At 40.5% G+C, this 26,354-nt stretch overlaps 1 protein-coding gene across 1 annotated transcript; it reads left to right on the forward strand.

The window, feature by feature from the left end:
* The first annotated feature begins 1,623 nt into the window (after positions 1-1,623).
* On the forward strand, positions 1,624-26,354 carry LOC139713296 (dynein axonemal assembly factor 8-like). The gene is made up of 16 exons (XM_071625039.1): positions 1,624-1,866; positions 2,791-3,688; positions 4,388-4,580; positions 5,363-5,555; positions 8,056-8,114; positions 11,754-11,933; positions 14,887-14,995; positions 15,560-15,883; positions 16,658-16,960; positions 17,905-18,950; positions 19,633-19,805; positions 21,373-21,594; positions 22,461-22,732; positions 23,693-24,257; positions 24,838-25,200; positions 26,254-26,354. The coding sequence occupies exons 1-16, from the start codon at positions 1,624-1,626 to the stop codon at positions 26,352-26,354; spliced, it is 5,244 nt and encodes a 1,747-aa protein (XP_071481140.1).

The raw sequence follows: 26,354 nt of genomic DNA on the forward strand, positions 1-26,354 counted from the left end.
CTGTACTACATACTACTGCGTGTTACGTGTCTTTGCATTGCGATGCGTTCATTTAGCACACACTCTGTAGTACCCTAGTGCAACTGAGCTGTCATGGCGGCCGGTCTCAGTGGAATTCGGGGTTTGTTATTCTCGAAAAGAATAACAAGACAGCGTGATTAGCTGTAAGTATGGTTCAGAATAAGTGCTTACTGATTTTATTCTCCATGACGTAATTTATAACTAATGAAGCATGCTGTGCAATACATTAATTTTAGAGATAATCGGCTTTCGAAATCTCGTAGCCAGGGACGCTCTTTTCATTCCAAAGTCTTCTGCATACCTCTCCACACACACACTGGCAGCAGACTCTGGCATTGACCGAAAGATCGGTCTGTATCTATCTGTCCGTCGGGGAATGTTCCGCGGAGACTGCGTCTGGCTACACGGATCCCCTCCGTAACAGCGTTAATGGCAAAATATAAAAAGAGTCCTCCGGACAGACGGATCTTTCTGTCTAACTCTGGCACTGCTGCAGTATACTCTCTGTGCATAGTGTGTGTCAAAAAGCAGTCGTCAGACAATACATGGTCGGACCTTCCTAATCCCTGGACTAGATTTACAAGCTAAACTACGTTGCCAGAGTTGGCATAATTATGCTTTCTGGCATGATTTACTTATACAGCATGTAGCATGATGGGCCGCTATAGAAAATGGAGGAGAGCTGTAAATATCAAAAAAGAAAAAGATGGGCCCTACCTAAACTTTAGTCCTAAACTAAAGACTGGTTTTGACCTTTTTGTTTGTCACTTTTCAAATTTACTTCATTGACATTGTCATTGTGATTGTCTTCTTTTCTCTGTCTCCATTCATTCCTGATCTGAATATTCTTGTAGATGAATAAAAGCAAAAAAAAAAAAAAAAAAAAAAAAAAAAGGGATGTCAATGACGTAATGTATTGAGTACTGATTTCAAGTAGACGTCTAGAGACTAACACCCATTAGAGTCTATAGATCTAATACTTACTTGTTACTTGTTGAAATAATCCCAAAACTGCAGCTCCGTTGAAGCTATACCGGGATGAACAATCCTTGCTGTGTGTCGACAAGGGTGCAGAGGTGCCATAATCGTAACCCACATATTTATAATAAAAGTGGTTGAACCCGTGCAAGTAAATATAAGGTTGGCTCCTTACAGGACACTGGAACCAGAAGAAGGGCCTTGTATGCCAGAGTCTTTATTGCTGGAGAGTTTATCTTCAGATTTTTCCTGAGGAAAGCAAGGGTGTTTTTTGTTTTTGTTTTTAAGAAGAAGGGAGAAGGAGGAGAAGAAAAAGGAGGAGGAGGAGAAGAAAAAGGAGGAGGAGGAGGAGGAGGAGTTCTAAATACATTTAGATATCTCTGTAGCCCAGTAAGAAATAGCCAATGTACACATTGTAACAGTGCAGACAGGGGAGATGGGGTCTTCTGTAGACTGGTCTGAGCTGGCTAGTGCTAGCTGGCTGTCATACCAAATTTTGTCTGTGTATGGTTCACCAATAATAATATCTTAATTTTACACTTTGCCATTTTTTCCCCTTTTCACTGTTTTGTCGGTGTACAAGATGCAGATTCCTTGAAGGTACTCTTCCGAGCAGAATTAGCCATGGCTGAATCATCCAAGCAATCGTCCAATAGAGGAAGTGCGCCCTCTAGTGTCCCAGGCGATGACTTCAAGCTGAGTGACATCGCCGCCAGCATAAACATCATTGCCCAGGAGCTGAGCCGGTCTGATGACTTTCCCTCGCTGCCCTCTGTGACCTCGGTCGCGGAGCTCATGCCAAGACTGGACACGATGTTTGCAGATGTCCAAGCCAGTATTCCATCTCTGGACTTTGAGGCCTCGAGTGTGAGTAAACTACCCTCTTGCATACTGTAAAACAAGGACTGTTCACGTGCATTTCAATTTCGCGAATTTCGCGAGAGCCAAGATTTGTGAAATGAAAATGCACGCAAAAAATCCTGTTTATACATGTACTATGTGCATTGTATGTTAGAGGCAACTCACAAAAGTTTCATGCCGCAAAAAAGGTTGTTGGCTTCAATTCGCAAAAATGTCATGCCGCGAAAATATTGTGTTTTACAGTTAGTAATCTCAGAGTCTTCTCAGTCAAGACTTCACGTATGAATTTAGAACACATGTGGTAACACTGAACCGTTTTACAAAGAGGGTTGCATTTACAGCATACAGCAACTTACAGCAACTGAAAATAAAAATTTTGACAAGCATTGTTGTCTGTCCATAGTTGTCTGTCCATCCACTTGTTTAGTATGTGCATTTACAAGCATTTAATAGTTATTGTTCTATAACTGCTCCTAGGTATTTAAGTAAAATTTGCTTACGACATTCATCTTGAAAAGCTTTCACTCAATTAGGTTCCTTGAATACACTCACTCTAAAAGGGCAAAGGTTCATTCTTTTCTTTTCCAAGAGTATTGCAGCCAGAGTTGTATAGTTTACCAGTTATACGTATACTACTACTTTTATATCATGTCATTAGAATTACAATTTGTACATGATATTGTCATCTGTGACACCCCTCATCATTTTGGCAGACTGCACAGAGTTGTTGTTGTTGTTGTTTTTTTCTTCGAAACAGCTATACAGGTACACTGTTGTGAGGTAGTTTGGTAGTCAAGGAGGTGCGATAAAGTATCATAATGTTGAGAGAAGACAAGTATGCAAAGTTGCTTTTCGCTTCAAATAAGAGAATATACATGTAACTGCATCGAAATCATCAGCTAAGAACTTCTTGCCATCATCATTCCACAGGTGAGCTCTGACGAGGAGCTTAGCATCTTCAACCGTTCCCTAAAGAGTCCACACCTAGAGCGTGACCTCGGCGACGAAACTCTCACCCCCGAGGCATGGCGGCAGGCCTTGGAACCGAGTAATGAGCTTGAAGATTTGCCCATCCAGGCACCGACCTACGAGTACGTCAAGGTCAACCAGGATACGGGGCAGCAGTATCGCACCGGCTCCACCTCTTTCAAGTCCTCCATGCCAAAGCTGGAGGAAACGGAAGGTGGAGCAGACACCAGTCCCCGTGTCTTCAGTCGGCGTCTCCCGCCATTCGATTCCGCCAACAGCAAGACGTGGTCTGCTGTGTACGGTCAGGACCTCGTCCCCAAGGACATGATTCCGTGCATCGACGACTTCGATGAGTCGGAAGACGCCCTGGGGAATTCTGGGAGCAGCGCCGGCCTGTCTACCAGCAGTCTGGACCAGTCCACCAGCAGCCTGCAGACGGTGATTTCGTCGGTAGTCGCTGAGAGTCTCGGGCTGGACTTTGAAGCGGACATGGAGCTGTCTGGAGAGAACTATGGCGTGGACGAGAACGTTGGCGAGAGTATCATTGAGGTGGCGGAAGAGCTCCCTCCAACAAGAATTATCGAAGATGAGTTCACAAAAAGGGAGGAAAGAGTGTCTGATAATCGGGAGGTTTCAAATGCCAATGAGGAAAGAAGCCGGGAGGTTCGCCCGGACACCACAAAATCGGAAGAAAACCTGGCCATCGTCAACCAGATGCTGCCTCCTGACGCTCCAACTCTCGCCATCGAAAAGGTGGACTTCATTGATCTCGATCTCCTCATCGATGCATTTCCTGAGAGGGCAAACGATGACGGCAGCTTAGGCAGGCCCCCATCAGCTCATAGTGATGCAGGAGCAGGTATGTCTGCTAAAATGTTAACAAGATAGATGTCCAAGGAAACATAGATTCTAAGGGGTGTAATTTTACCCCTAGTACATTTGGATCTCTTATCCCATTTAGGACGAATCCCTAGTATACTTGGGCAAGCGTCTATGGGAAATGCGTGTTGTAGCAAAATCAAACCGTCCTCAATGGGTTAAGAAATTCAGTGTATGTCTCCAGTTTTAGCTTTAAACCTGCACGAAGGAAAAATATGAAGGTAACATTGTACATTTTATTCCCAGGTTTGTTGCTATGTAGAAAGAGGAGTCTGTCTCACGATTTCTATATTAATTTGATTATTTCCAATACAGTGGAATTGAATTTTCAGAGGGTGTTCCTTTCTCTACCACATGTCTTGTTAATGTTTGTGAGAACAGGATATCAACAAACTCTTTGATTTAGATTGCTTATCTCTGGTGTTAATGTTGTACAAATATTGCAATTTCATTTCATCCTAACTTTTTTATACTCAAACCCTGGCTGTGTAGAATGGAAAATAATAGTAGTAATAATGAATTATATATACTGTCCATATAGAGGGCATAACACCTTTTACCTCCTTCTGGGCACTACAATCAAAATAGATATTAATAGTAAGTACCCAGAGGTATCCAAAAAAAAGAAGAAATAATATTTTCCCATATTTTTTTATTTGTTAATTTCTTTTTTAAAAAGATGGTTCAGGCCTGATGGACAAGCTGACCCAACTGTGCATCCAACAGTCTGGGGGTAAGATCTCTCGAGCCGAGCTCTCTCCAACCACTGCCAAGTCTGGTAATAGCAAGACTACCCAGGGCCTGGCAACCAAGCCCCCTCGGCCGCCGCCGAAAGTGGTCTGGGAGGAAAAGACTAGCCCAAGAAGGTACCTATTATCAAGTCTAGCAGACTAGCTTGCGTACACATTGTACATACAAGATAGATGGTCGTTTGAAATGGTAGTGCTGTATGGAGTGAACAACTGAAGTGGTCAAGACCATAGGCTGAAACTATAGACTATGCCACCTCTCTGCAGAAGTTAAACAACAACAACAAGAAACAAACAAACAAACAAACAGAATGGCAAAAACAAAACACGAACGAATTAATATCCTAACCACAACGCAAGACATTTTCTTGTCACTTCTGAGCAATAGGTAGCTTTCTTTTTTCCTTTTTTGTTTCACACCAGACAGCAAAATGAAATTCTATTGTCAAAACTTTTTTGATCATGAAAGTCAGAATTATTCTTCCTTGTCATCACATTACTTTCCACCTTCTGTCGTGTATATCATTGGAATATTTTATCATATTCATCATTCACTACTCGGATCAAGAAACGTCTTCTTCTAAAAGTGGTTCAGTTTACAATGGAAACCAAGGACTAACGATCACAACTGATCATGATAATATTGTAAATTCTGAGCAATTTGAGCCAGAAAATCTTGACTTAAAATCAATGTCCTTGCTATGAAAAGCATAAGCAATCGCCTAATGACCGCTGGCAAATTTTGTTTCAGAAAACAAGTGTTGCAAAATACCTTACAGGAAAGAAGTGTTCAAATGATTTATCACAAGATGAATTGTAATAAGATCATACAAGCAAATAACGATGTATACATTTCTTTAACAATTCTTTCCTTGTTGCTTTCCATGAAACCAAAGAGTGAGCACCTCTACTAGCACCACCCCTCCAAAGATGAATAGAGCAGCCCCAGCCAAGACTGCTTCCACGGGCACATCCATGCACATGGACCATTCCATTGTGGAAGTGGGTGAAACTCCTCGGCGCCGGGCTGTAGGGCTGCAGAGAAGTCGGGAAACAGTCTTCCTTGACCTAAGACCGAAGGAAGATAGGAAAAAGGAGGTGAGCTGCCAAATGATATATCAAACGCGGTAATGTTACAATTATAAAAGGGAAATATAACCCAAATGTTGACATACATGGATTGAATGCAGCAATATAAGTAGAACGCATCAGCGAAGTTTGATGAAAATTGGACAATCCATTCAAAAGTTATGTTAATTAAAGAGGAGGTGGGGTGTGAGGTGTGAGAAAAAGGCGTGTGAGTGTGAGAAAGGCCCCCTGAAGCACGTTTCTCACCACAAATGTTTGAGACTTGGTAGGTCTGCTTCTAGTCTGAAGTCAACATTTGTCCATGGGCAAGTCCAAGATAACACGCGCGTTACGTATGGGACATTCAGAGACTTTTATGACCTGAAAAATAGTGTTAATGGCTTTTGATCATATTAAACTTTATCATGGTGATTGATATCTAGGAGAAGTATAATCATGCAAAAAATTGAGAAAAATGACCCTCACAATTATATTCTAGAAGAGAAAATAAGTGCCGTTACGTATGGGACCAGAAAAATTTTGTTTTTTTGAACATTTTTTTCAACCTCAAAACTCTCTGAAAGTATTTCATTCTACAACTTGTAACTCACTGTGATGAAAGTCACAACACTCAAGATTATCACAGGTAAGTTTCGTGTCATTAGGTAAAAAGCTCTAATTACAGGTTCTAATTAAAGACAGACATGACGTGTTACGTATGGGACAGTTACGTATGGGACAGTTTGTCCCCCATTCATTTAGTGTGTGAAGAACCATGTTTATGGGTATTTTGCATAATTATTGAAGTAAAATCAGTTGAAACTACTCAAATACTGATCCAGATTGTCAAGGAAACAATATTCCCCAAATATTCACCATCCTAATCATATTCAATCATATTTTTGTATTTTTATGACCAACCTGAGTATGCATGCCCTTTGTCCCCCATTCGTTTAGTGTGTGGAGAGACATGTTTATGGGTATTTTGCAAAATAATTTTGCAAAATACCCATATAAATTTTTTTTTGCATAATTATTGAAATGGAATCAGTTGAAACTACTCAAACACTGATTCAGATTGACAAGGGAACAATATTCCCCAAATATTTACCATCATAATCATATTTAATCATATTCTATATTTTTATGACTAACCGGAGTATGTACACGTGTATGCCCTATTTCTATCAGGATAGTTACTACTGAAAAATTGAATAGTTTAAAGTGTTTACTTCCATTGATGATGGCCAGTTTGCCATTTCGTTTCAATAAAAAAAAACTTGACACAAGAAATATTAATTTTTATAAATAAGCAATACCTGCTGAATGGAACCTCAGTGATCGAGTAGATATATGATGTCTGTCTAGCAGTCAGGTCATTGATTCGAGTCACACCTCAGTATGTATACCCATGAATTTTGTCATGGCTATTATTGAAACCTGAATAAGGACAATTTTTGTATCACTTGCAATAAAAAAAAAATCATTTTACTTTATTTTTTTTTATATTTATATCACAACCATTTCAAATTGGATCTCCATCACTAAACTTTGAATTCCTCTTGTCTTAGGATTGTATGCTCTTTAGTAATTCATATGATTGGTTTCCAATCATCTCATCAAATGTTGAAAACTGAATCCCCATTTCTACAAAAAATTATACCATCCCTTTAATGCTGATTTTTCATTGTGTATTTTGCCATTTTCCACTCCCCCTTTCTGAAAATTTTTCAGTCAAGTACATGTATTGTTTAAAGTGTCTATAACTCAAAAAGTAGTTACAATGTTGGGATGCTTTCTTCAGGATGGTTGACCATTTGTGTACTGAGAGACCTTCCCAGCTAGCTACATGCATTCACATGCATTATGTATGAGGATGTCCCATACGTAACGCATTTGTCCCATACGTAACATTATTTCAATGCCTCATAAAAAATATTCCTTTTGCTGTTTTTTCTTTTTTCTATGGTATTTAATTTCTCTAAACAATAAATTAGAACTTTCCAAAAGGGAATTAAAATAACCTTAGCAATTTCAGAAAAAACCTAAAAAAATGACCTCAATTTGTTACGTATGGGACATCTCATGATAGGACACGAGCTAATTTGCATAATCATTTGCATAATCCCTAAATTTTCATACCAAGTTAAACTATTTGATGAACTTCTTATGTCCACATATTAATCAAATATCATTTGCTTTCCTTTGAATTAATATGAATTTTTATAAATGTCCCATACGTAACGCTGTGTTTCACATTTATGCAAATGAAGCCCCTGAAATTTGCATAAATTTACATAATATAATTTTTTCCTCCATGGAAATCAAAACTTCAACTCATAAGCTTCAAAATGATACCAAACATGTCAATATTGAGCAAAGATGAAATTTTGCCTTCTGAGGGGACCTTATCTTGGACTTGCCCCCATGTTTCCTTGTAAATGGCACCAACTCAAATATTACCAGATGCTCTGTGCTTTCAGGATTTCATTCACTCTGTCCGTCTTTCTTTTCTTCACTTCTCCTCCAGACGGCCAGTGATGGACAGGCCAAAGCTGTGCAGCGGATACTCAACCTCCATACGAAAAAGTGAGTTCCTATCATTACCATGACTACTCGCCATTGCAGCAAGAGTTGCTACTATGGCAACCATCTGTGAAATGGCGTCCAGGGGGGCATTTCATGAAGCATTTTGTCCGGCAAATTTGTCCGACAAATTTACCCTCAGATCAATCAGATGAAAGGATCTCAGTAGCTTATAACAGTTTGTCAGAAAATATCTGACCAAAACGCTTCATTGAATGCTCCCCAGATCTCCTGTAACTATAATAGCCAACATCACTACTCTGACATTGTGGAATATAACAACCATTGATTTAAACTTTGATTGCATGTGTCAAGTGCATTGAATACTTTTTATGAATAAAATGGCAAGGGGGATGGGAGGAAGGACTGAAGAGAGAACTGAGAGGAAGATTCAGAAAGGAAGTTATGTATATGGGCATTTCCGTGAGTTGTGCGACATGACCACCAAAATTTTACCCGCATATTTCAGGACAACTGATAATCTTACTTTGTTAGCCATAGTTTGAAGTGTGTGAAACCAACTTTACCTTTAAGAAAAGTTCCCTTTTGTGCATTTTTATACCTTTTGAAGCCAGAAGCATTTTTTGACCTAAAAATCCCTAAAAATGCATTTTTGTTGCTCTTTGTGATTATTCTTTATATTTGAGGCTCAAATCAAACTTTGTTTGGTTTTACAAATCAAAAATATATTAATCTAGCAGAAAATGAAGTGGAGACCTCTATATAAGATATGTACTTCGGACACCAGCGTGCTCTTACATAGCTCGAGAAGCTGCTGTAACGTGAGTTACCGAAACATGAACTTTTTAACCTAGCAATTTTACTATGCCCAACTGAGACTTGGTATTTTGGATTATCAAATAACTATGCAGCACACATCCAAGAAATATGATGGGACTTATAGTCTTTGCTTCAAATTCTCATTACAGAGGTCTTAAAATTGTAACGTGAGTTACCATGTAACGTGAGTTACCACAATGTAACGTGAGTTACCGACATGATTTTTCTTTAATACCAAGAAATGATATGAAGGTTGTGATAGTAAGTAACCAATGAGTACATGATTACTGAACTCTTGTATTAAGATTCTATTTCCAGTAGATTGTTATTCTCTTGGTCCCTCTCTATCACCAAACCAACTGGTCTACATGTACAATGTATCAATTACACATGTTCATCACGTCATGTTAACTTCTGAAAGAAACTGTTCCATATTTACTATTTAATATTACAGTGCATGTATACTGATCTGTTACGAAAGTTGTTAAAAGACATTTCTTCTAAAGCTGCATGGACCTTGTTCCAGCAAATTATCAAAATTTTGTGATAACTATTAATAGCCTCCTGATTGGGATAATCACTGCATGATTACTCTTGAAAAGTTCTTGTTTTTGTAATTCAAGTGATTACTATTTGACATTTCAGAGTTTATACCTACCTGTATAGACCAAAGCCATTGTTTATGAGGCTGAAACATTTACATGTATGAACAGAATTTTAAGATTGGAGCTCGCTTCCTGCTGTTTTTTCTGAGTTTTTGAGAACTGAACATTGTGAATTTGACACGCTTATGTGTTTTATACTATTCTACTCTGAGGTTTTAGCTATATTGTTGCAAAATCCTACAATGAAACTTTTCCATGTTTACTATAATTTACTTTACATGCTGATCTACTACCAAAAACTTGTTGAACGTGAACCTCATTAATTATCAGACATTTTCTTTTAAAGAGCTGGACAGTCATGTAGCTTAAAGCAAACTATCAACATTTTGTGATATTAATAGTTAGCCTCCTGATCACAAAATATTTACTATTCATGTTTTTCATTGGGATTTACTGCTTCAATCTGCTAGATTACTCTAGAAAATACTGGTATATACTTTTTACATATGTACACTTTAAATAATGGCTACTTGACATTTCATAGACCAAAGCCATTGTTTTTTAAGGCTAAAACATTTATGAACATGTTTTAGTAAACTGATCAATACTGGTAGCAGATAACTAAAATTTATCTGCAGTTTCTGTAATTCAAGTCTGATTTCTGTACCAGTTTCGTATAAGAATTTGTAAACAAATCAAACATACAAACAATTGATTATTGAGTAATTCAAACAATTATCAAATAATTGGAATATAAATTGCATTGTTTAAAAGTTCAAAGATTTATTGAAATATTTCATTTCTGAACCTTTAAACTCTCCACAGACTACATGTACAGGTCTCTAGTCTCGTGACTCAGTGTATTAAATGGAATAGTTTCTGGATGACTTGTTTTATCTAGATAGCATGAAATCCATTTAAATCTAGTAAAATAAAAAAAAAAACATCAAATCAAATTCTCAATTAAATCCTCAATTTCTGATGCATTTGTTAACTGGAAAAGAGTGTAATTTAATGAGATAGACTCTGTTTCATATCATTTTGTTGAATACAATTTTTGTCTCAGTACAAATGAAAGCTTGGAAAACGACTCAATTAAAAATGAAATTTATCTTCAAGTTGGTATTCTAAATGTAAAGTTTCCTGCCTTTTGGTAATCTCATGGATAAAATGGGATTAATTACTGTCAGATCAATTTTCAAATCAATTTAGATTCTTTATTTATGGAGTTTGTTTGTGAAAAAAAGTTGTCTTGGTAAGTTTTCAACTTGTGATCATGTGGACAAACTGTAACGTGAGTTACCGTAACGTGAGTTACCGCTTCACATGACGATACCTGGAGAATGTAAGACAATTTGAATTTTTACCATACTCGGTGATGTATGTTGTTAGTCCATGACTTTGACACAATAGACTTTAAAGTCTCTCTGTTTCTTGTTTGAGGAAACTTTTGAATGGATAAGACATGCCAAATTTTTGCATGTCCGATTTATGTAACGTGAGTTACCGACATTTGTAGTGTTTTTTCTCATAGTTCTCATAAGAGTCTGTGGATGTAATGTTGCTGTGAGGTAGGATGGAGGTGCATGATACTCATTCACATATAGGAACTCATATCACTAATTAGGTTTTAAGGATATTGATCTCAACAACCTAATTTTGAGTTCAAAATGTAACGTGAGTTACCGTGGAAATGCCCATAGGAGTAGCACACTCACTGTCACTCCCATATGTATGTGCTCATTCAGAAACATGATAGGACTCTCAGATACACACACACAGACACACACACATACTCCAATCCTGGCTGCCCATTAAAAGGAAAGAAAGGAAAAGTCAAACAGCATGTAATGTACCGGGGAACCTCATCATAACAAGGACCTAAAAACCATGACAATTAACTTGCTATGCCAGGTTTCTCAGTACAATGCACTTCCGTTATAACGAACACGGTTATGACGAAATTCTGGTTACAACAAAGTTAAAATTCAGGCTGCAACATAATCCGATCCCTGCTTTTTTATTGTTTTTTCAGTTATAGCGAGATTTCGGTATAACAAGAGAAAATTGGCCGTCCAGAGGACTTCGTTTTAACGGGAGTCTTCTGTATATCAGGGTGCGAAAATGAAGAAATATAAAGAGTTGGGACCTTCAAATCACCTTGTTATAATAGGGTTTTGTTATAGGCGACAACTTTATAAGAAGATCCCACTGAACTATCGGAGTGTTTTCCACCTCTTCCTTGGCTCGTTCAAAGGACCGAGCATAGCTCTAGTGATGAGAGCAGTGATGAGGAGGACTCCGCTCTGGGCTGGCACGAGAAGAGGAGAAAGGTCATGCAGAAACTGGGTCAGGTCAAAGGTCAACCACCGCTGACGTCTGGCGGGCGTCAAGCTTCGGAGAAGGAGAGGGAGGCGGCGAGAGACAAGGAGCCGATGTGAGTGAGAGATTCTGAGTTTTTTAGTACTCTTTATTTTGAAATGGACTTCAATTGAGGACCAGTGTTGGAGGACTGATATTACAAATTATAAAAATATAGAGTATATCAGTGAAAAGTGTTGTTTTGTCTAGGCACAGAGCCAGTGACAGACCGCCCCACCATGCTGAATCTGGAGGAAAGAATCTGAATTTTAGACCATTCTCGGCTCTTGTTTCAGTCAGAGTTTCCTATTTTTATGCCTCCGCAATGAAGTGGCCGGAGGCATTATGTTTTCGGGTCGTCCGTCCGTCCGTACGTCCGTACGTCCGTCCGTCCCGTTTTGTTTTTGTCGATATCTCAAGAACCGTGTGGTGGTTTTACATCAAACTTGGTATGAGGGTATATTCTTGGGGGATAATACTTTGTGTGGATTTTAGGGTCACAGGGTCAAAGGTCACAGGTTATTTTGTGAAAAAAAAAATTGAAATTTCATGTTTTTCTCCATATCTCGCAAATGGTTCAAGGTATCTTCATGGAACTTAGTATATATGCTTGTACCGATGGGCAGTGATTATCTAGGGAAGTTGGGGGTCATGGGTCAAAGGTCAGGGGGTCAAAGGTCGAGGTCAACTCCTCAAAATATCACTACTTTCCTTAAAATGCAATATGCCTGAAGGTTTTTTTTAAAAAACTTGATGTATGGCATGTATTACCCAATTTATATTTTTGGGGAAGTTTCTTGCCTAAAGGTCAAAGGTCAAAAGGTAAAAGGTCAAGTGAAAGTGCTAAATTGCACTTTTTCTTCCATATCTCGAAAGTAACTCAAGGTATCATCATGAAACTTACATATTTATGCATGTTCAACCTAACAGTGATTCTCTTTGGAACTGTGAGGTCAAAGGTCAAAGACCAGGTTTAGATAATGCTATTTTCCCATTTGATACTGAAATTATACTTTTTCTCAATACCTTGAAAATTACTCAATGCATAAACTTATAAAAGGGTCAAAAGTCAAGTAAAAATCATCAATTCCCCAAATACCTGCACTCTTACATTTTAATCATTCATCCAATTGAACCTAGTTCTAGGAAAGTGAACATTCAGCACATTTGTGTCAAACCTGTCATTTTAATATTTTGCCAATTGTGTGAAACTGTCATCACACATTGTCAAGACATTGTACTATAGACCTATTAGGAGAACCATGCATTATGGCGGAGGCATATCAGTAGCCGTAGCGATATATCTAGTTCTTAATAATTTCATTACACACTCCTATGGGAACTGCTCTTTCTTTTTTATTTTTGCGCCAAATAATCCGTATTTTTCAATCAGAATGTTGTTTCAGTGGGAGTTTCATATTTTTTTTGATAATTTTACTACACACTCCTATGGAAACTACTCTTTCTTTCTATTTTTAAGCCAAATCATCCCTATTTTTCAATCCTAAAGGTTGGGAGCTCTGCAGTGATCAGAAATTGAAAAATGAAGTAGCAATGACATGGCAAGAGTTGCCTGTGGCAGGTATTCAAGCTCTTGCATGGCTGCTGAATACTTTGTGGGAGTTGATTGTTCATCACAAGTATAGCGATGACATCATTTGTGACCCTGCACCTCAAAACAAACAAAAAGTCACCAGACATGAATTTTTAGTTAAGACCATATTCTGAAAGAGCAGACTTTAAGCTTTAAAATGATGTATAACTCAAATCAAATGGACTCTCCTAACCTATCTAAATATTGGAAAGAATGCACAAACTCAGGAAAAGTGTGAACTGACAAAAGAGGCTCTGAAGTACAGTGTCTATTCAAGCGCTTAATCTTTACCAAACCGTGCTGGCTGTGTGATGAATGGGACAAAAAACAGGAAGTAAACCACCAGAGTAACAACAATGAAGGGATTATCAGATTAAACTGAAATTAAGCATGCCTCATTATCACGTTCTGTCCATAATTAATGCCAACTTTCAAAGCAGTAGCACTATCCTTTCAAAAGTTATTAGAGTTGAAAGTGAAGAGTGTGTACAAGGTTTTTCAGAAATGAAAAAGGGATTCTAAAGACACACCTAATCACACTATTCTACCAAAAAAGTTCAAGATAAACTACGAAAAAAGCACACTTTCCTGCCCGTTTTATGATACCAAATTTTAGCATAATGTAAAAGAAGACCCGCTCTTTCAGAAAATATGAAAAAGTCAAGTTCGGCTAGGTTGACCCATTTCACTTATTTTCAGTCCTCACGCAAAATCAGTGTGTGCGACTTTATGTTCGTTTTGAGGTGCACGGTCACATTTCATAGATAGTGTACTATTTGTAAAATGTCATTATATAAAGTGACATCATTTTCTAAATGGTGTACCATGAAGTGTCAGAGAAGCCAACATTCTATGATAAATGAAAATGCATAATATCACACTTTGTAGGTCTTTCAACCAATAACTGGAGGATGATTTTTGACCCAAAATATGAAAGCTTCTGCACCCTGTCTGTACACACGTAACCATAAAGATGGAATGACCTTTTTACAGGGATGGTACAGTTTCAGTTGAGATGTGGCTTCAGGTTTCTAACATTTCTTTATTTCGATTTTTTTGTTGTTGATAATGGCAATTATCTTATGAAAATATAGATGCGCATAATATATTTTTAAGAGGAAATCAAAGTTTATTTGATTAAAATTGGTCTTGAAATGGCTGAGACTTCCAAATCAAAGCGATCCTAGTAAAAGGTGGGACCCATGTTTTATCAGGATCACTTTGTTTTACTTTGTTTTTGGATATCTCAGCCATTTCAAAACCAATTTTCATCAAAGAAACTTTAAAGTCCTCTTAGAATGGTACGTTGTATGCTCTGTAACATTTCATACCTGTAAGTGGTTTCTTAGTATTTCACAAAAAGTTAAAAGCTCAATCCTCATTTCCGCCAATACTATACCATCCCTTTAAGATGTCCTCTCTTGTTACCGTCCAGGAGGAGTGTGGTCAGCAAGCCACACAGAGTGATTCACATCGTCCACAATGAGGAGACAACGTCCAGGGATAGCGGTACTCAGACCCCGTCCACTGCGGTCCCTGTCCAGGTAATGTCCAGCGGGACAGTGGGGTAGACGTCATACCCCCTGTTCTTCTTGCTTAACTCTTTCAGCACCGTAGTCTCAAACTGGCATTGAGATTGTGCACAGAATGGCTTGTGTGGAAGTTTTGCCAACAGTTAACATAAGGAGATATTAAGAACTGTATGTTACTGTTTTACATGTTTTGTTTCTGTTTTATGACTTACATGTAGGATCAGGCCCTAAAGTTTGCACTAGTTTATAACAAAATGTGTAAAGAGTAAGGCATTGCTGAAATTAGCACTCTGCTCTTTTGATCTATTTAGAAAACAAATTTTATGATAATTGTGAGATCATAAGAACCAGTGGTCATGACTTTATGAATAATACAAGCTTTACTGCACTAGTTTATAACAAAATGTGTAAAGAGTAAGGCACTGCTGAAATTAGCACTCTCCTCTTTTGATCTATTTAGAAAACAAATTTTATGATAATTGTGAGATCATAAGAACCAGTGGTCATGACTTTATGAATAATACAAGCTTTACTGTGATAGAAGCTCACATTCAATCATTGGTCTCTTCACAGAAGATGGATACCAGCACAGAATGCATCCATCTTCCCCCGACCCCGCCCCAGTCACCAGCCAGCCCGTCCAGCCGCACCCCTCAGCGACGCCCCTCTGGCCAAACGGACTCGGATCCCTCGCTGGCAGCAACAGCAGGAGGAGCTGCTGGGGCCAAGCAGAGAGAGCTGGGGAGTGCAGCCCTGGCCAAGAGGCTTCGGGAGCAGAAGGAGAGAGAGAGGCAGGAGAGACAAAAGCTACAGAGGAAACTGGTAGGGCTCCACCCCCAGATGACCCCCTCTACCAGGAGGAAGGAGGCAGCGAGGGCTACCGATGTGGTCTTTGATCTGGTGGGTCTCTGGGACTGACGTCAAGCTTTGATTTTAGTCTGATTTGAGTTGATTTATTTTCTGTATGGCATTGCTTTACAGTTGCTTATATTCGGCAGTATCCTCAAACATTATGATATACACATACGTCACACTACAGATGACGATTAACCCTGTGTGTGTTTTGAGTGCTGATTGGCACAGAAAACCCTATGCCATTGTAAAGTACTCTGTCTGAAGTCCCTGGCATAAAAAGAGTTAACCTATGTGTGATGTCAAATGCTGCATTTGGACATATTCAAGTTTTCCCTTCCTGTGAAGTGAATATTTTTATTATTTTCTAGCTTTTACATATGTTGCTATATGTTAATTATTTGTTGGTTTGATTTCAGAGATATCTGCAGGTTCTTTTATCATCATGCAGTCTCCGAATAGAAATGATGTTTCCTCAAAACTTTTGAAAGAAACTATTGAAATGCTTTATTGGATATTTCCTCAAGTTGTACGCAAGTTGTACAGGATTTGAAAGTTTTAATTCTATTTTTCATGAATTTTTTGATTGTCCAAGTCATGATTTGTCTGCAAGCACAGACCAAAATGTGGCATTCAGTACCCCAATATTGTCTTTCTTTGGTTTCTAGATTCTGTAAGTGAACACATTTCTTACCTTACTAAACATGTCATTTGCAATTGCTGTTTTTCTCTGTAGTATTTTTGTGTCACTACTTAGCTTTGAGATAACCATGCATCAAATCACTGAATCTTATTCCTGTCCATTTATTCACCAATTTGTAGGAAGCATCGTACAAACCAGAATCCCTGCTCCTTCCACCTGCCCTCCTCCCCAACCATGAGACACTTCTCCTCACGGTTACCATGACAACCAGCGGCCACATCCTCCTCGGCAAGAGCAGCTCCGGTCGGCAGCTGCTGGACAGGCCCGACGGCCAGATCTCAGCGACCTACATCGTCCTGTTGTCGTGGTTACTGTCTCTGGTTCCCAGAAACTTTGACTACCTGACAGACGATTCCCTACAAGCGCCGTGCACTGCCAGTGGGACAGATAACATTCCTTTTCGTGTCGTAGGATTGCACCAAGTAAGTTCTTGATAGTGCTCACTCCTCCCAAATGCTGCTGTGTGACTTACAATCTCTTGTAATTAAGCTCAGACTGAGATTCAAAACTGAATTCACCTATTTTAAGTCCACACGTATAATCAGGGCGTGCGACTTTTTGTTGGTTTTGTGATGCACGCCACGTATAATGCTGTTCAATACAGTACCATTAACATAAGGACAGCACGGCTGACCTAATCAGTGATAGGTATCTATGATGATAGACATGACAATAAAGGAATATTCATTCACAGTTCAGAAAGAATCAAGTGTCTTAAATAGTGCAACTGGTAAGTCTATGGGCATCTGTTATACTAGGTGCTATTTACACTGTATTATTGTCAACATGAACAAGGAGTCGCAATTCTTTTTTTTGGGGGGGGGAGGGGACCATATTTAAAGTAAAATGTAAGCTTTCTCAAGAGTTTTAATTGAATTGAAACCTCTTCTGTGCTTCGAAATGCACTGATTCTAGTTGCTGCTAGTTAAATTTTAGATGAATTCCAAGACTGATTTCCAAGTGTCGTGTGTTACTCTTAAAGGCATAATTTACCATTTGCAGATGAAACAAAAACCCAGCATTAGTGCTTTAAAATAATTCTAAAATGTGAGTTAGGGATAGAAACAACCACTGTAAAAATTTGAATCCGTATAATCGATGTTAAATACACAAAATGTGAACAATAGTTATAATAAAAATGTTTCCAGACTAAACCGTATACAGTTACGGTTTATTGAGAAAAACACTGATATCTCCTTGTAGTTTAGGCTTTATTGCGAAAATTGTATATGGTAGGATGTTTTGTGATACAACAGACCAACACATTATGCATCAAATGTAATATCTTGAACATTTTTGAAATCACTTCTCTCAAAGGTAAATTGGACCTTTAATTTGTGTGTATGCCTATCTCTCTCTCTCTCAGATCTGGAAAGGTAACAAGCTTCAGCTTCAGGCAGCCATTACGCCGCCGTGCATGGACACCTCCAAGCAATCTCCAGTCAAGCAGAAGAGGGGCAAGCTGCTGCGAGAAGAGGTGCGCGACATGACGGCCTTCCAGCAGACGGTGTCCAAGTTCCTCACCAGCAAGAACCTGCACACGGTGGCGGCCTGGATGCCGCACGCCTTCCGCTTCGTGCAGGAGTTCTCCGGGGAGCCCCTGGAGTTGCCTGTGATGCCGATGGACAGCCCCCGGGAACGCATTACGGAGACGGGTACGTACGTCCCCGCTTTCCCCCAGGTTAGCAGCAAGCCCCTGGCCACCTACGTGTCCATGAGCATGTCGCCGTGCGCCGTCGAGGGCGCCTTCAACGCCGCTCCCGGCTTCTTCTGGCGCACCCTGGATGCGGAAGAGTCCATGTACGAGCAGATGACCAGCCAGGAGTACGACGGTAACATGGACACCCAGAACACTCTCACCGTCCTGCATGATGCGGTGTACCACCATCCCTCCAAAGCAGCCGGCATTTTCCTACGCATCCTACAGGAGGGGCTGGATATATCGGGATTCAGGCTCATGTACAACTCTGCGGATATGCTTACCAGCCCGCGACTCTCGGGGAGGAATCCTAATGATGGCAATGCCGCTTCGGCGAGACCACTGGTTGTCATGGCAATACGTGGTAACATGGCACGCACCCGTTTGCTGGATGCGGTGGGCCCTTCCGACCCGCTCTTGGCCAGGCGCACCGACCCCTACTCATTGATGGCGCTCTATGGAGGCACCTCACGTGACGACCTTACCATAGTCTGTCCGCGGAACCCGAGTCGCATCAACTACGAACTTGCCCTGTGGTTCGGTGCCCGCGGCACTAACGACAAGTCAAAAGATGCTGTGTTCGGCACGGCGGCCCTGCTGCAGAGCAGTGGCCGAAGGGTGCGCTCAGAGAGCCCAAAGGCAAAGAAAGGCAGGAGAGGATCTCGAAAGGACTCGTGGTCAAACGGCAGTAATGAAGACTTAGATGCTGCTGGGTAAGTGATCAGAGAACATTGCTCCCCCAATAGGTTGTGGCTCTTTCTTGTTCACACCCTCGTCAGTGGATGTATCTGTACTGACATCACAGAGTTCTTCCCACAGGCTGTGTGAAGCCCTCTCTGGGAAATCTTGAACTCTTTTCTCTATCCACTTAGTGATACTGATATGAAGTTTGAAATTGAGAATGGAATTTATCCATTTCAATTGTTTATTGTTGTTTTTTATTGTCAATTGCAGTTTGAGGGATGATTGAATTTTAAGTTATATCTGTAATGGAAAAAAAAAACCCTCATAATCCTACAGAGATGTCTATTATGTAATATTGGAAATAATTTGTTCAGTCTAAATGTGTTTCATGGTAACGACAGAAGTGTTTCCTACTCCTTTCTACCTCTATGTAGCCATGCATTTGTGTTTTTACAGATAGAAATTTATACACAAAATGACTGACTTGGGTATAGTAATTAGTAATATGTGATGTTTTTCTTTCTCGATAATCGTAAGTTTAGATTTTGCCATGGAAAAAAAAGAGGGAAAAGTGATAACGGATTCAGTTAACTCCTTTCAATCTGGATACTTAAGAGCGTGCTTCATGTCCTTCCTGGTCAGTAAAATGATTGAGAAGGAACAATCTCTGAAAGCGATTTCTGCATTGTGTCACCCTCTGGCCATATGCAGACTACCACCTGCAACACTGGTTGCCACGACGACGGGTGATGCGGTCCTTGCCGTCTCCCCACTGGTTCCCCCCATGTGCCTGGGTGTCATCCTGTCGACGTGTCAGGAGAGAGGATACCAGCTGAGGGGTATCAAGCGCCTCCGTCTCAACACCAAGCGAGCGGCAGTGCTGGGTATGATTGTTATGATCACCATTCTATTCTTTTCTCTAATTTTCCTTTATCTTTCAATTTTTCCTATAGTTTTCTTTTGCTGCTCCTTCTTTGTCATTTCCCTTTTCTACCTTCACTTCTTTTTCTTCTTAACTGTTGATTTGCACTTCATTTTTCTTCTCCTACCTTCTTCCTCTTCTTGGTCCTCTGCTTTCTCTGCTGCTGACTCTTCGTTTTCATTTTTCCTCCACCTCTCCTTCCTCCTCCTCTTTATTCTGTCTTTCCTTTTCCTCTTCTTATTATCTTCCACTTTTTCTTCTGTATGCCATTCAATTTTAATTTTTTGGGGGGAAGTTATCGGCTCTAAAGGCAAATTGAAATTTTCTTTGACAGTGCTTTATTGGATATTTCCTCAAGTTGTACGCAAGTTGTACAGGATTTGAAAGTTTTAATTCTATTTTTCATGAATTTTTTGATTGTCCAAGTCATGATTTGTCTGCAAGCACAGACCAAAATGTGGCATTCAGTACCCCAATATTGTCTTTCTTTGGTTTCTAGATTCTGTAAGTGAACACATTTACCTTCACTGGCATGGCTATCTCGTAGAGCAGTGGCAAAACTGACGAGGCTCCCCTGGATAAATAAGACCTTATTATTATTATTACTTCATTACACATTTCTGAGATTTTAAGTGTATATCTGTAGCAGCATTGATCAGTGCGTGAATGCATGTGACTTCCATGCCTATTTATGTTCAATACTCTTGCTGCTATTTAACTGCTTGATGCTTTTAGGCTTTTAGAGTTGTTTTGCTTACAGCTTGAGAATTTGTGGAGGCTGTCCCAGCTCTTTGTAAAAAACACTGTAGAATTTTGCAGAAAATTGAAGGATTAAGTGCTTTTTGAGGGATAACACAATTCGTGAGTCACACAGTTTTCTCCAATTGGTTAGGATTCGTATCATAGTGAGTGTAAAAACCATATATAAACAAAAGTTATCATACAATCTGTTGAATGTGGACTTTAACATAGATTTCTGGGTTCTGCAAAGGATGAATTGTGAGTGAGCTGGAAAAAAACATTTATCTTTGAAGTGTTATAATGATTTTTTAAATCATACACTTGAAAACAGACAATAAAGGAATTGGAAAATATGATAAGTACAGAATGAGAGTGACAGCCCCCCCCCCCCCTCGACTAATGTTTTTTCATCTCATCGGTGTGTATTTGTGATAATATAACAAATAGAATAACAATTTATCTTCACTTTGTTCTTGTGATTCGAAGAGATAGATCACAAAACAGGTCCAGCACCATTTTAAGCATTTTGAAGTAAGTCTGACTATCAAATCAGAGCAAAATAATACCTTTCCAATAACACTTCACTTGTTGCATAATAAGGAATATTCTTGAAGTTATGGTTGAAAGTATCCAATATTTTGTATCGTTTTCTTTGTGTTGTAGCAGGTTTAGTCGCAAATATTTCAAATTGGCAAGAATGGAGTTGATTTTTTTTGCAACAAAACTTCTTATGTAAAGCAAAGAAAGTAAAAATGTAATTTGTGTGTCATTTCTTCTGATGTGTAAAGGACTGCAAGGCAAACAGGTATCTGTCTTCAGTCCAATGTCCTGCTCCACGCCCACCTCACCCAAGAACTGTGAGGAGGCGCTGAGGAAGCGGCTAGAGGCGGGGCTACCAGCCTCCACCAACCCGCCCCTCCCCTCCACCCTGGTCCACCTCCGGGCGGAGAACGCCGTGAGGAATGCCGGCAGTCTTGTCCAAGCCCTCATGGTCCAGCTCTCGCGACAAGGTTAGTGCCGCTAAGATTCCACTCCGTACTTTTTGAAATACTGCAATTTCAATCTGTCAGTAACACTTATTCCATTGCACTTGCAGGACTGACTACAAACATGAGAAATAGGATAGGTGTAATTTATGTTTATGTTAGATCCACAGCATTTTTTGTCCCCGCCGAACGAGTTCGAGCAGGGGACTATGAAACGGGCTCCGTACGTGTGTGTGTCTGTGTGTCCGTCCGTCCGTCCGTCCGTCCGTCCGTCCGTCCGTCCGTCTGTGCGTCCGTGTGTGATCAAAATGTTCAATTTGCTACTTCTCTGTCATTTATGAGCCAATTTTGATTCTGTTTGCTTTATATGATAGCACTACATGGGAGCTTTGAAACTTCTACACAGAATTTCAGTTGTGACCTTTGACCTTGACCTTTGACCTATATTGTACATTTTGCTTCAAAATGCTACTTCCGGCGGGGACATATATTACGCACCGCATAATTTCTACTTTTCCTTGTTTTTTTTTTTTTGGGGGGGGGGAGCAATTAGCTAAACAGACAACTGTTTCTCTTCTATCACCTAACTGTCTTGTTTCACTGTTTTTCTGTTGTTGCATTATCAAGCTATTAAAGCTCTGCTGGAAAAGTTGCGATGTGATGATGACCATAATGTGCTGATATGTTTGATGTGTTTTTACTCGGGGATCAAAGATAGATTATTGGATACATATGGATGCATATTGTACATAACATATAGAGATATACACCTGTATGTATATAACTATCTATACATGATAAGGAGGTGGGTGGACACATCAAATGTGCATGTAAAGATTTGCAGACACATAGATGTACTTGATCTCAATTAACCTCAACATCTTTCACAGGCCTACTCCCAACCATGCAAGCCAGTGCTGAGATGGTACTCCGCGCCCCGCTCTGCTTCCACATTGCTGCCTTCAGCGACGCCCTCTTCACGTCTCTGGGCGGCGACTTCAGCCGCATTCCTGAGCACGACGTCTACCACGGCGTCTCCGTGCCGTCCACATTCTACTCCAACCCCGAGCTGGAGCAGATCGTGGTGGTGACCTTCTCGCGGGCGAGGACACTCAAGTTGCTAGGCAACACGCTGGGAAAGCTACTGGGAGTCTTTCCTGTGGTGAGCAAGTCACTCCCATAATAGCAAAACCTAAAATATCTCAACATCCTTTCCAATCAAATATTTTATACCTCCTAAACAGTTTTGATGAGGTATTAGCAGGAAATGATTCCCATTCTTGAAACTGAATAGCGCTTTTAGTCGATGGGCGTATATTTTGATTAAATGGTATACAACAATATGTAATGAAATTGCTATACATATGACATCTTGTATAGCAGTCATATTCAAAATACATTGCGAATTGCTATGCAATACAATGAAAATCATTCCCTGATTAGTGAACATTTATTTGTAAAGTAGGGAACAGTGGACTAGTTATTGTAGTAAAAAAATGACTGTTCATTAGTAATGGAATCATTATCATCGAGAAAAGCTGCATGTGTGTTTTACCTTTTTCTGTGGAGTTTTATGTACTGTATATGCCATATATTTCACGAGTCTAAATTTTCGCGAATCGGTAATTCCCGACGATGTCGCGAGTGGTTAAATTCGCGATTGTGGAGGCCTGTACTGAACAGATGTCATGTTCACCTCAGGATCAGAGCCAATATTTTCGTGTGTCTTTAATTTCGCGAATAGCACCTGACTCGCGAAATTCGCGAAAATGAAAACCTGGCGAAATATTCGGTGTATACAGTACTCTATGAGAAGCTGTTATGGCCCAGTGGATAAGATCACAGACTATCAATGTTAAGGTCCCTGGTTCATGTCCCTTGGTTGTGACTCAAATCAAAGCACTTTATTCTCATTGACTAGTCCTCAAAAAGGACTCAAGTGGTTGGTCCCATAATTAAGTGCCTATAGGCATCCGGTGCTTAAAGCAGTCGTGTAAAATAAATCAGTTTAAAATCTCAATGCAGTGGGAAAATGCTAGATGCCTTCAAAAGAAAGAGCAACAACTTCAAGTGTGATGCCAGTATGTAATATTAGATGTAATTTTGTTTTCTCATTATGCAGACCTCCACCAATAATGTCTCCACTCCCCGCTGCAACCCAGGAGAGGGCCTGGAGCTCCTGGGCATCAAGTTTCTCCCCTCATTGACCACCTTCCAATCCAAGGAGCTGACGCCGTTCGAGGTCGGCGACCGCAGCTGGCAGCCGAGCGTCCACTCGCTGGCCTCCAGCCCCGCCGCGGTCTGCATGCTTCGCGGCATCAATGCCTTCCACCACGTCCGCTCCATGCTCAAGATCCCGACCCATCCCACCGAGTTCCGCCGCGGGTCGGGCTCAGGTGGCGATCTTGGATTGGAGCGGCTCATGTCCGCCTCGGCCGAAATCGCCTTCCGGCAGGCGGCCATGTTCTTCCGCGACCACGAGCTGTTCGCCGACCCCAGCATGCGGGCCAACCTGCCCTACCAGCCGCCCCTACGCAGCCCCAGTCTGGAAGAGCTATCTAATGCCAGGTTTGCTTGGGCAGAGGACCACAGCGCAGCAGCCAAGAAGGCCAAGCACCGAGGGGGTGGGGCTCAAAATAAAGGCACAGTGCTGGTGGAAGAATCCATCTTCAAGACAATGCTAGCAGGTTAGTGTCCTTCCTAACACATGCATTTAAAGGGATTGTATAGTTTTGGATGGGATCTAACTTCAAGTTTCTAACATTTTTTTTTTAGTGAGGTAATGAGATACCTCTTATGAAATATGAAAGAGCATGCAATACCAAGAGGAATTCAATGTTTATTTGATGAAGATTGATTTTGAAATGGCTGAGATATCCAAAACAGATTGTTTTGTTTTACTTTCTTTTTGGATGTCTCAGTCTTTCCAAAGCCGATTTTCATCAAATAATCTTTGAATTCCTCTTAGAATGGTATGTTCTGTACTTTTTCAAAAGTGGTTTCTTAGTAGCTCACAAAAAGTCAAAAGTCCAATTCTTATCTCCACCAATACTATGCCATCCCTTTACCTCTGTGTGTGCCTTGTTTGTGTGCCGGACTTGGTCGACAGCTTGTGAACTTTGTGTAATTTGCTGAAATACACAGCAACGCACAAATTGATCAAGAAATGGCAGTATGCTACAACATATTAATTTCAGATGGCTTCATTTCAGTCAGGGTGTAAATGCATCAACAGCCATCAAATCTCAAGTTTTGATTACTGTCTAGGTCCAAGACCCATCACCACTGTGCTTGTCATCAAGCCTGGAGCCCTCAGGCACCTTGCCAAGATCCTGAAGCGCATCTCCCAGGAGGATTTCCTGGTGGTGGCGCTGCGACTCCTCTCCCTCAGCAACCGGCAAGCGAAGGCGCTGGTCCCCGACGAGGTGGCCGAGAACGACGTGGTCAGTGGGATGCACCTGGACCACCTGAGGTCCGGGCCGGTCCTGGCCCTGGCGCTGCAGAGGGAGAACGCCGTGCGCAAGCTTCTGAGTGTCCTGGGGCCCGCCAGCCCAAAGGAGGCGAAGAGACAGAATGAGTTTCTCTGGCGAGGCATGTTTGGAGCTGACCCCATCAACAATGCATTTCACGGTACAGCATTACCTTTCTACAGTAGAGAAGACAAGCTTGAAAGTATGTGCAGTCAAACCTATCTACAGTGGCCACCAAAGGGAGACCAAAAAAAAAAAAAAGTTGCCACTATAATTGACAGGGTCATTAACATGGCTTTTCTCTTGGAGGAGAATTCTTGCATGGATGTGTATGGCAGGTGGCCACTATTGACAGGGGACTGCTAAGACAGGTTGGACTGATTATATAGCAAAGTGGCAGTAGAAATAAAATGGGCCAAATGTGACCTAAAAGCAGATATGCTGTGCTCCTCTCTGAGAAAAATGTAGAAATTCCAAAGCCATATCATATGACCTTCTTCATCTATTTCAGTTGTTCAGTAGCATGAAAAGAAAATAGCAAGTGATGATTGTACTGTATACATATTAGATAATGAATGAATCAAAAACATATAATTGGTTAAGGAATATAATGAATAGATAATTATGGGGATGGGATGGAGGGCAATTACCCCCTGGGCAATCACCCCGAACCCTCCCCCCAACCCTAACCCTAATCCTGATTCTGAACCTAATCCTAATCCTAACCCAAACTCTATACTCTAAACCTAACCCTAATCCTAATCTTAACTCTAACCTTATCACTAACCAGTATTTAGCCGGGGGTAATTTCCCCCGGGGGTAATGCCCTGATACGGTGGGGATGAATTAGCTCTATGTGCAAACAAGATCCTAGCAACTGATTGACAAATTGCCCTACATCGACGTAAATATGCACTGAATTGATCAGTGTTTTAGTAGTAGCCATGATAAAAAATCATTGGCGTACATACTCGAGCAGGAGTCGAACCTACAACCTCCTGATCTCCGGACAGGCAATTTTTTTTTTGTCATGGCTACTACCAAAACACTGACCAATTCAGTGCATATTTACGTCGATGTAGGGCAATTTGTCAATCAGTTGCGATGGAAACATCTCGACAAAAGAATTTCCTGAATTTGAAACAGGATCCTGTAGAACACCGTATACATATACATTCAAACTGTATCAAATCTTTGCCCCACCTTTGTCCAGGTTCCCAGACCTACCTCAAGGCAGTGGAGGAACAGAGACTATTGTTCCCTGAAGGTCTGTGCTGTAGGCTGACCTCTGACCTCAAGGCAGACCAGGTATGA

Source organism: Diadema antillarum, unplaced genomic scaffold (genome assembly GCF_040938485.1).
Source record: "Diadema antillarum isolate AM-2024a unplaced genomic scaffold, OU_Dant_1.0 seq00001943_RagTag, whole genome shotgun sequence".
Classification (NCBI taxonomy): Eukaryota; Metazoa; Echinodermata; class Echinoidea; order Diadematoida; family Diadematidae; genus Diadema; species Diadema antillarum.

Coding starts and splice junctions, on each gene's coding strand:
- LOC139713296 (XM_071625039.1), top strand. CDS start 1,624: ATGGCTGAATCATCCAAGCAATCGTCCAATAGAGGAAGTGCGCCCTCT. Junction 3,689..4,387: donor TCATAGTGATGCAGGAGCAG/GTATGTCTGCTA, acceptor TTTTTTAAAAAG/ATGGTTCAGGCCTGATGGAC. Junction 11,934..14,886: donor GCGAGAGACAAGGAGCCGAT/GTGAGTGAGAGA, acceptor GTTACCGTCCAG/GAGGAGTGTGGTCAGCAAGC.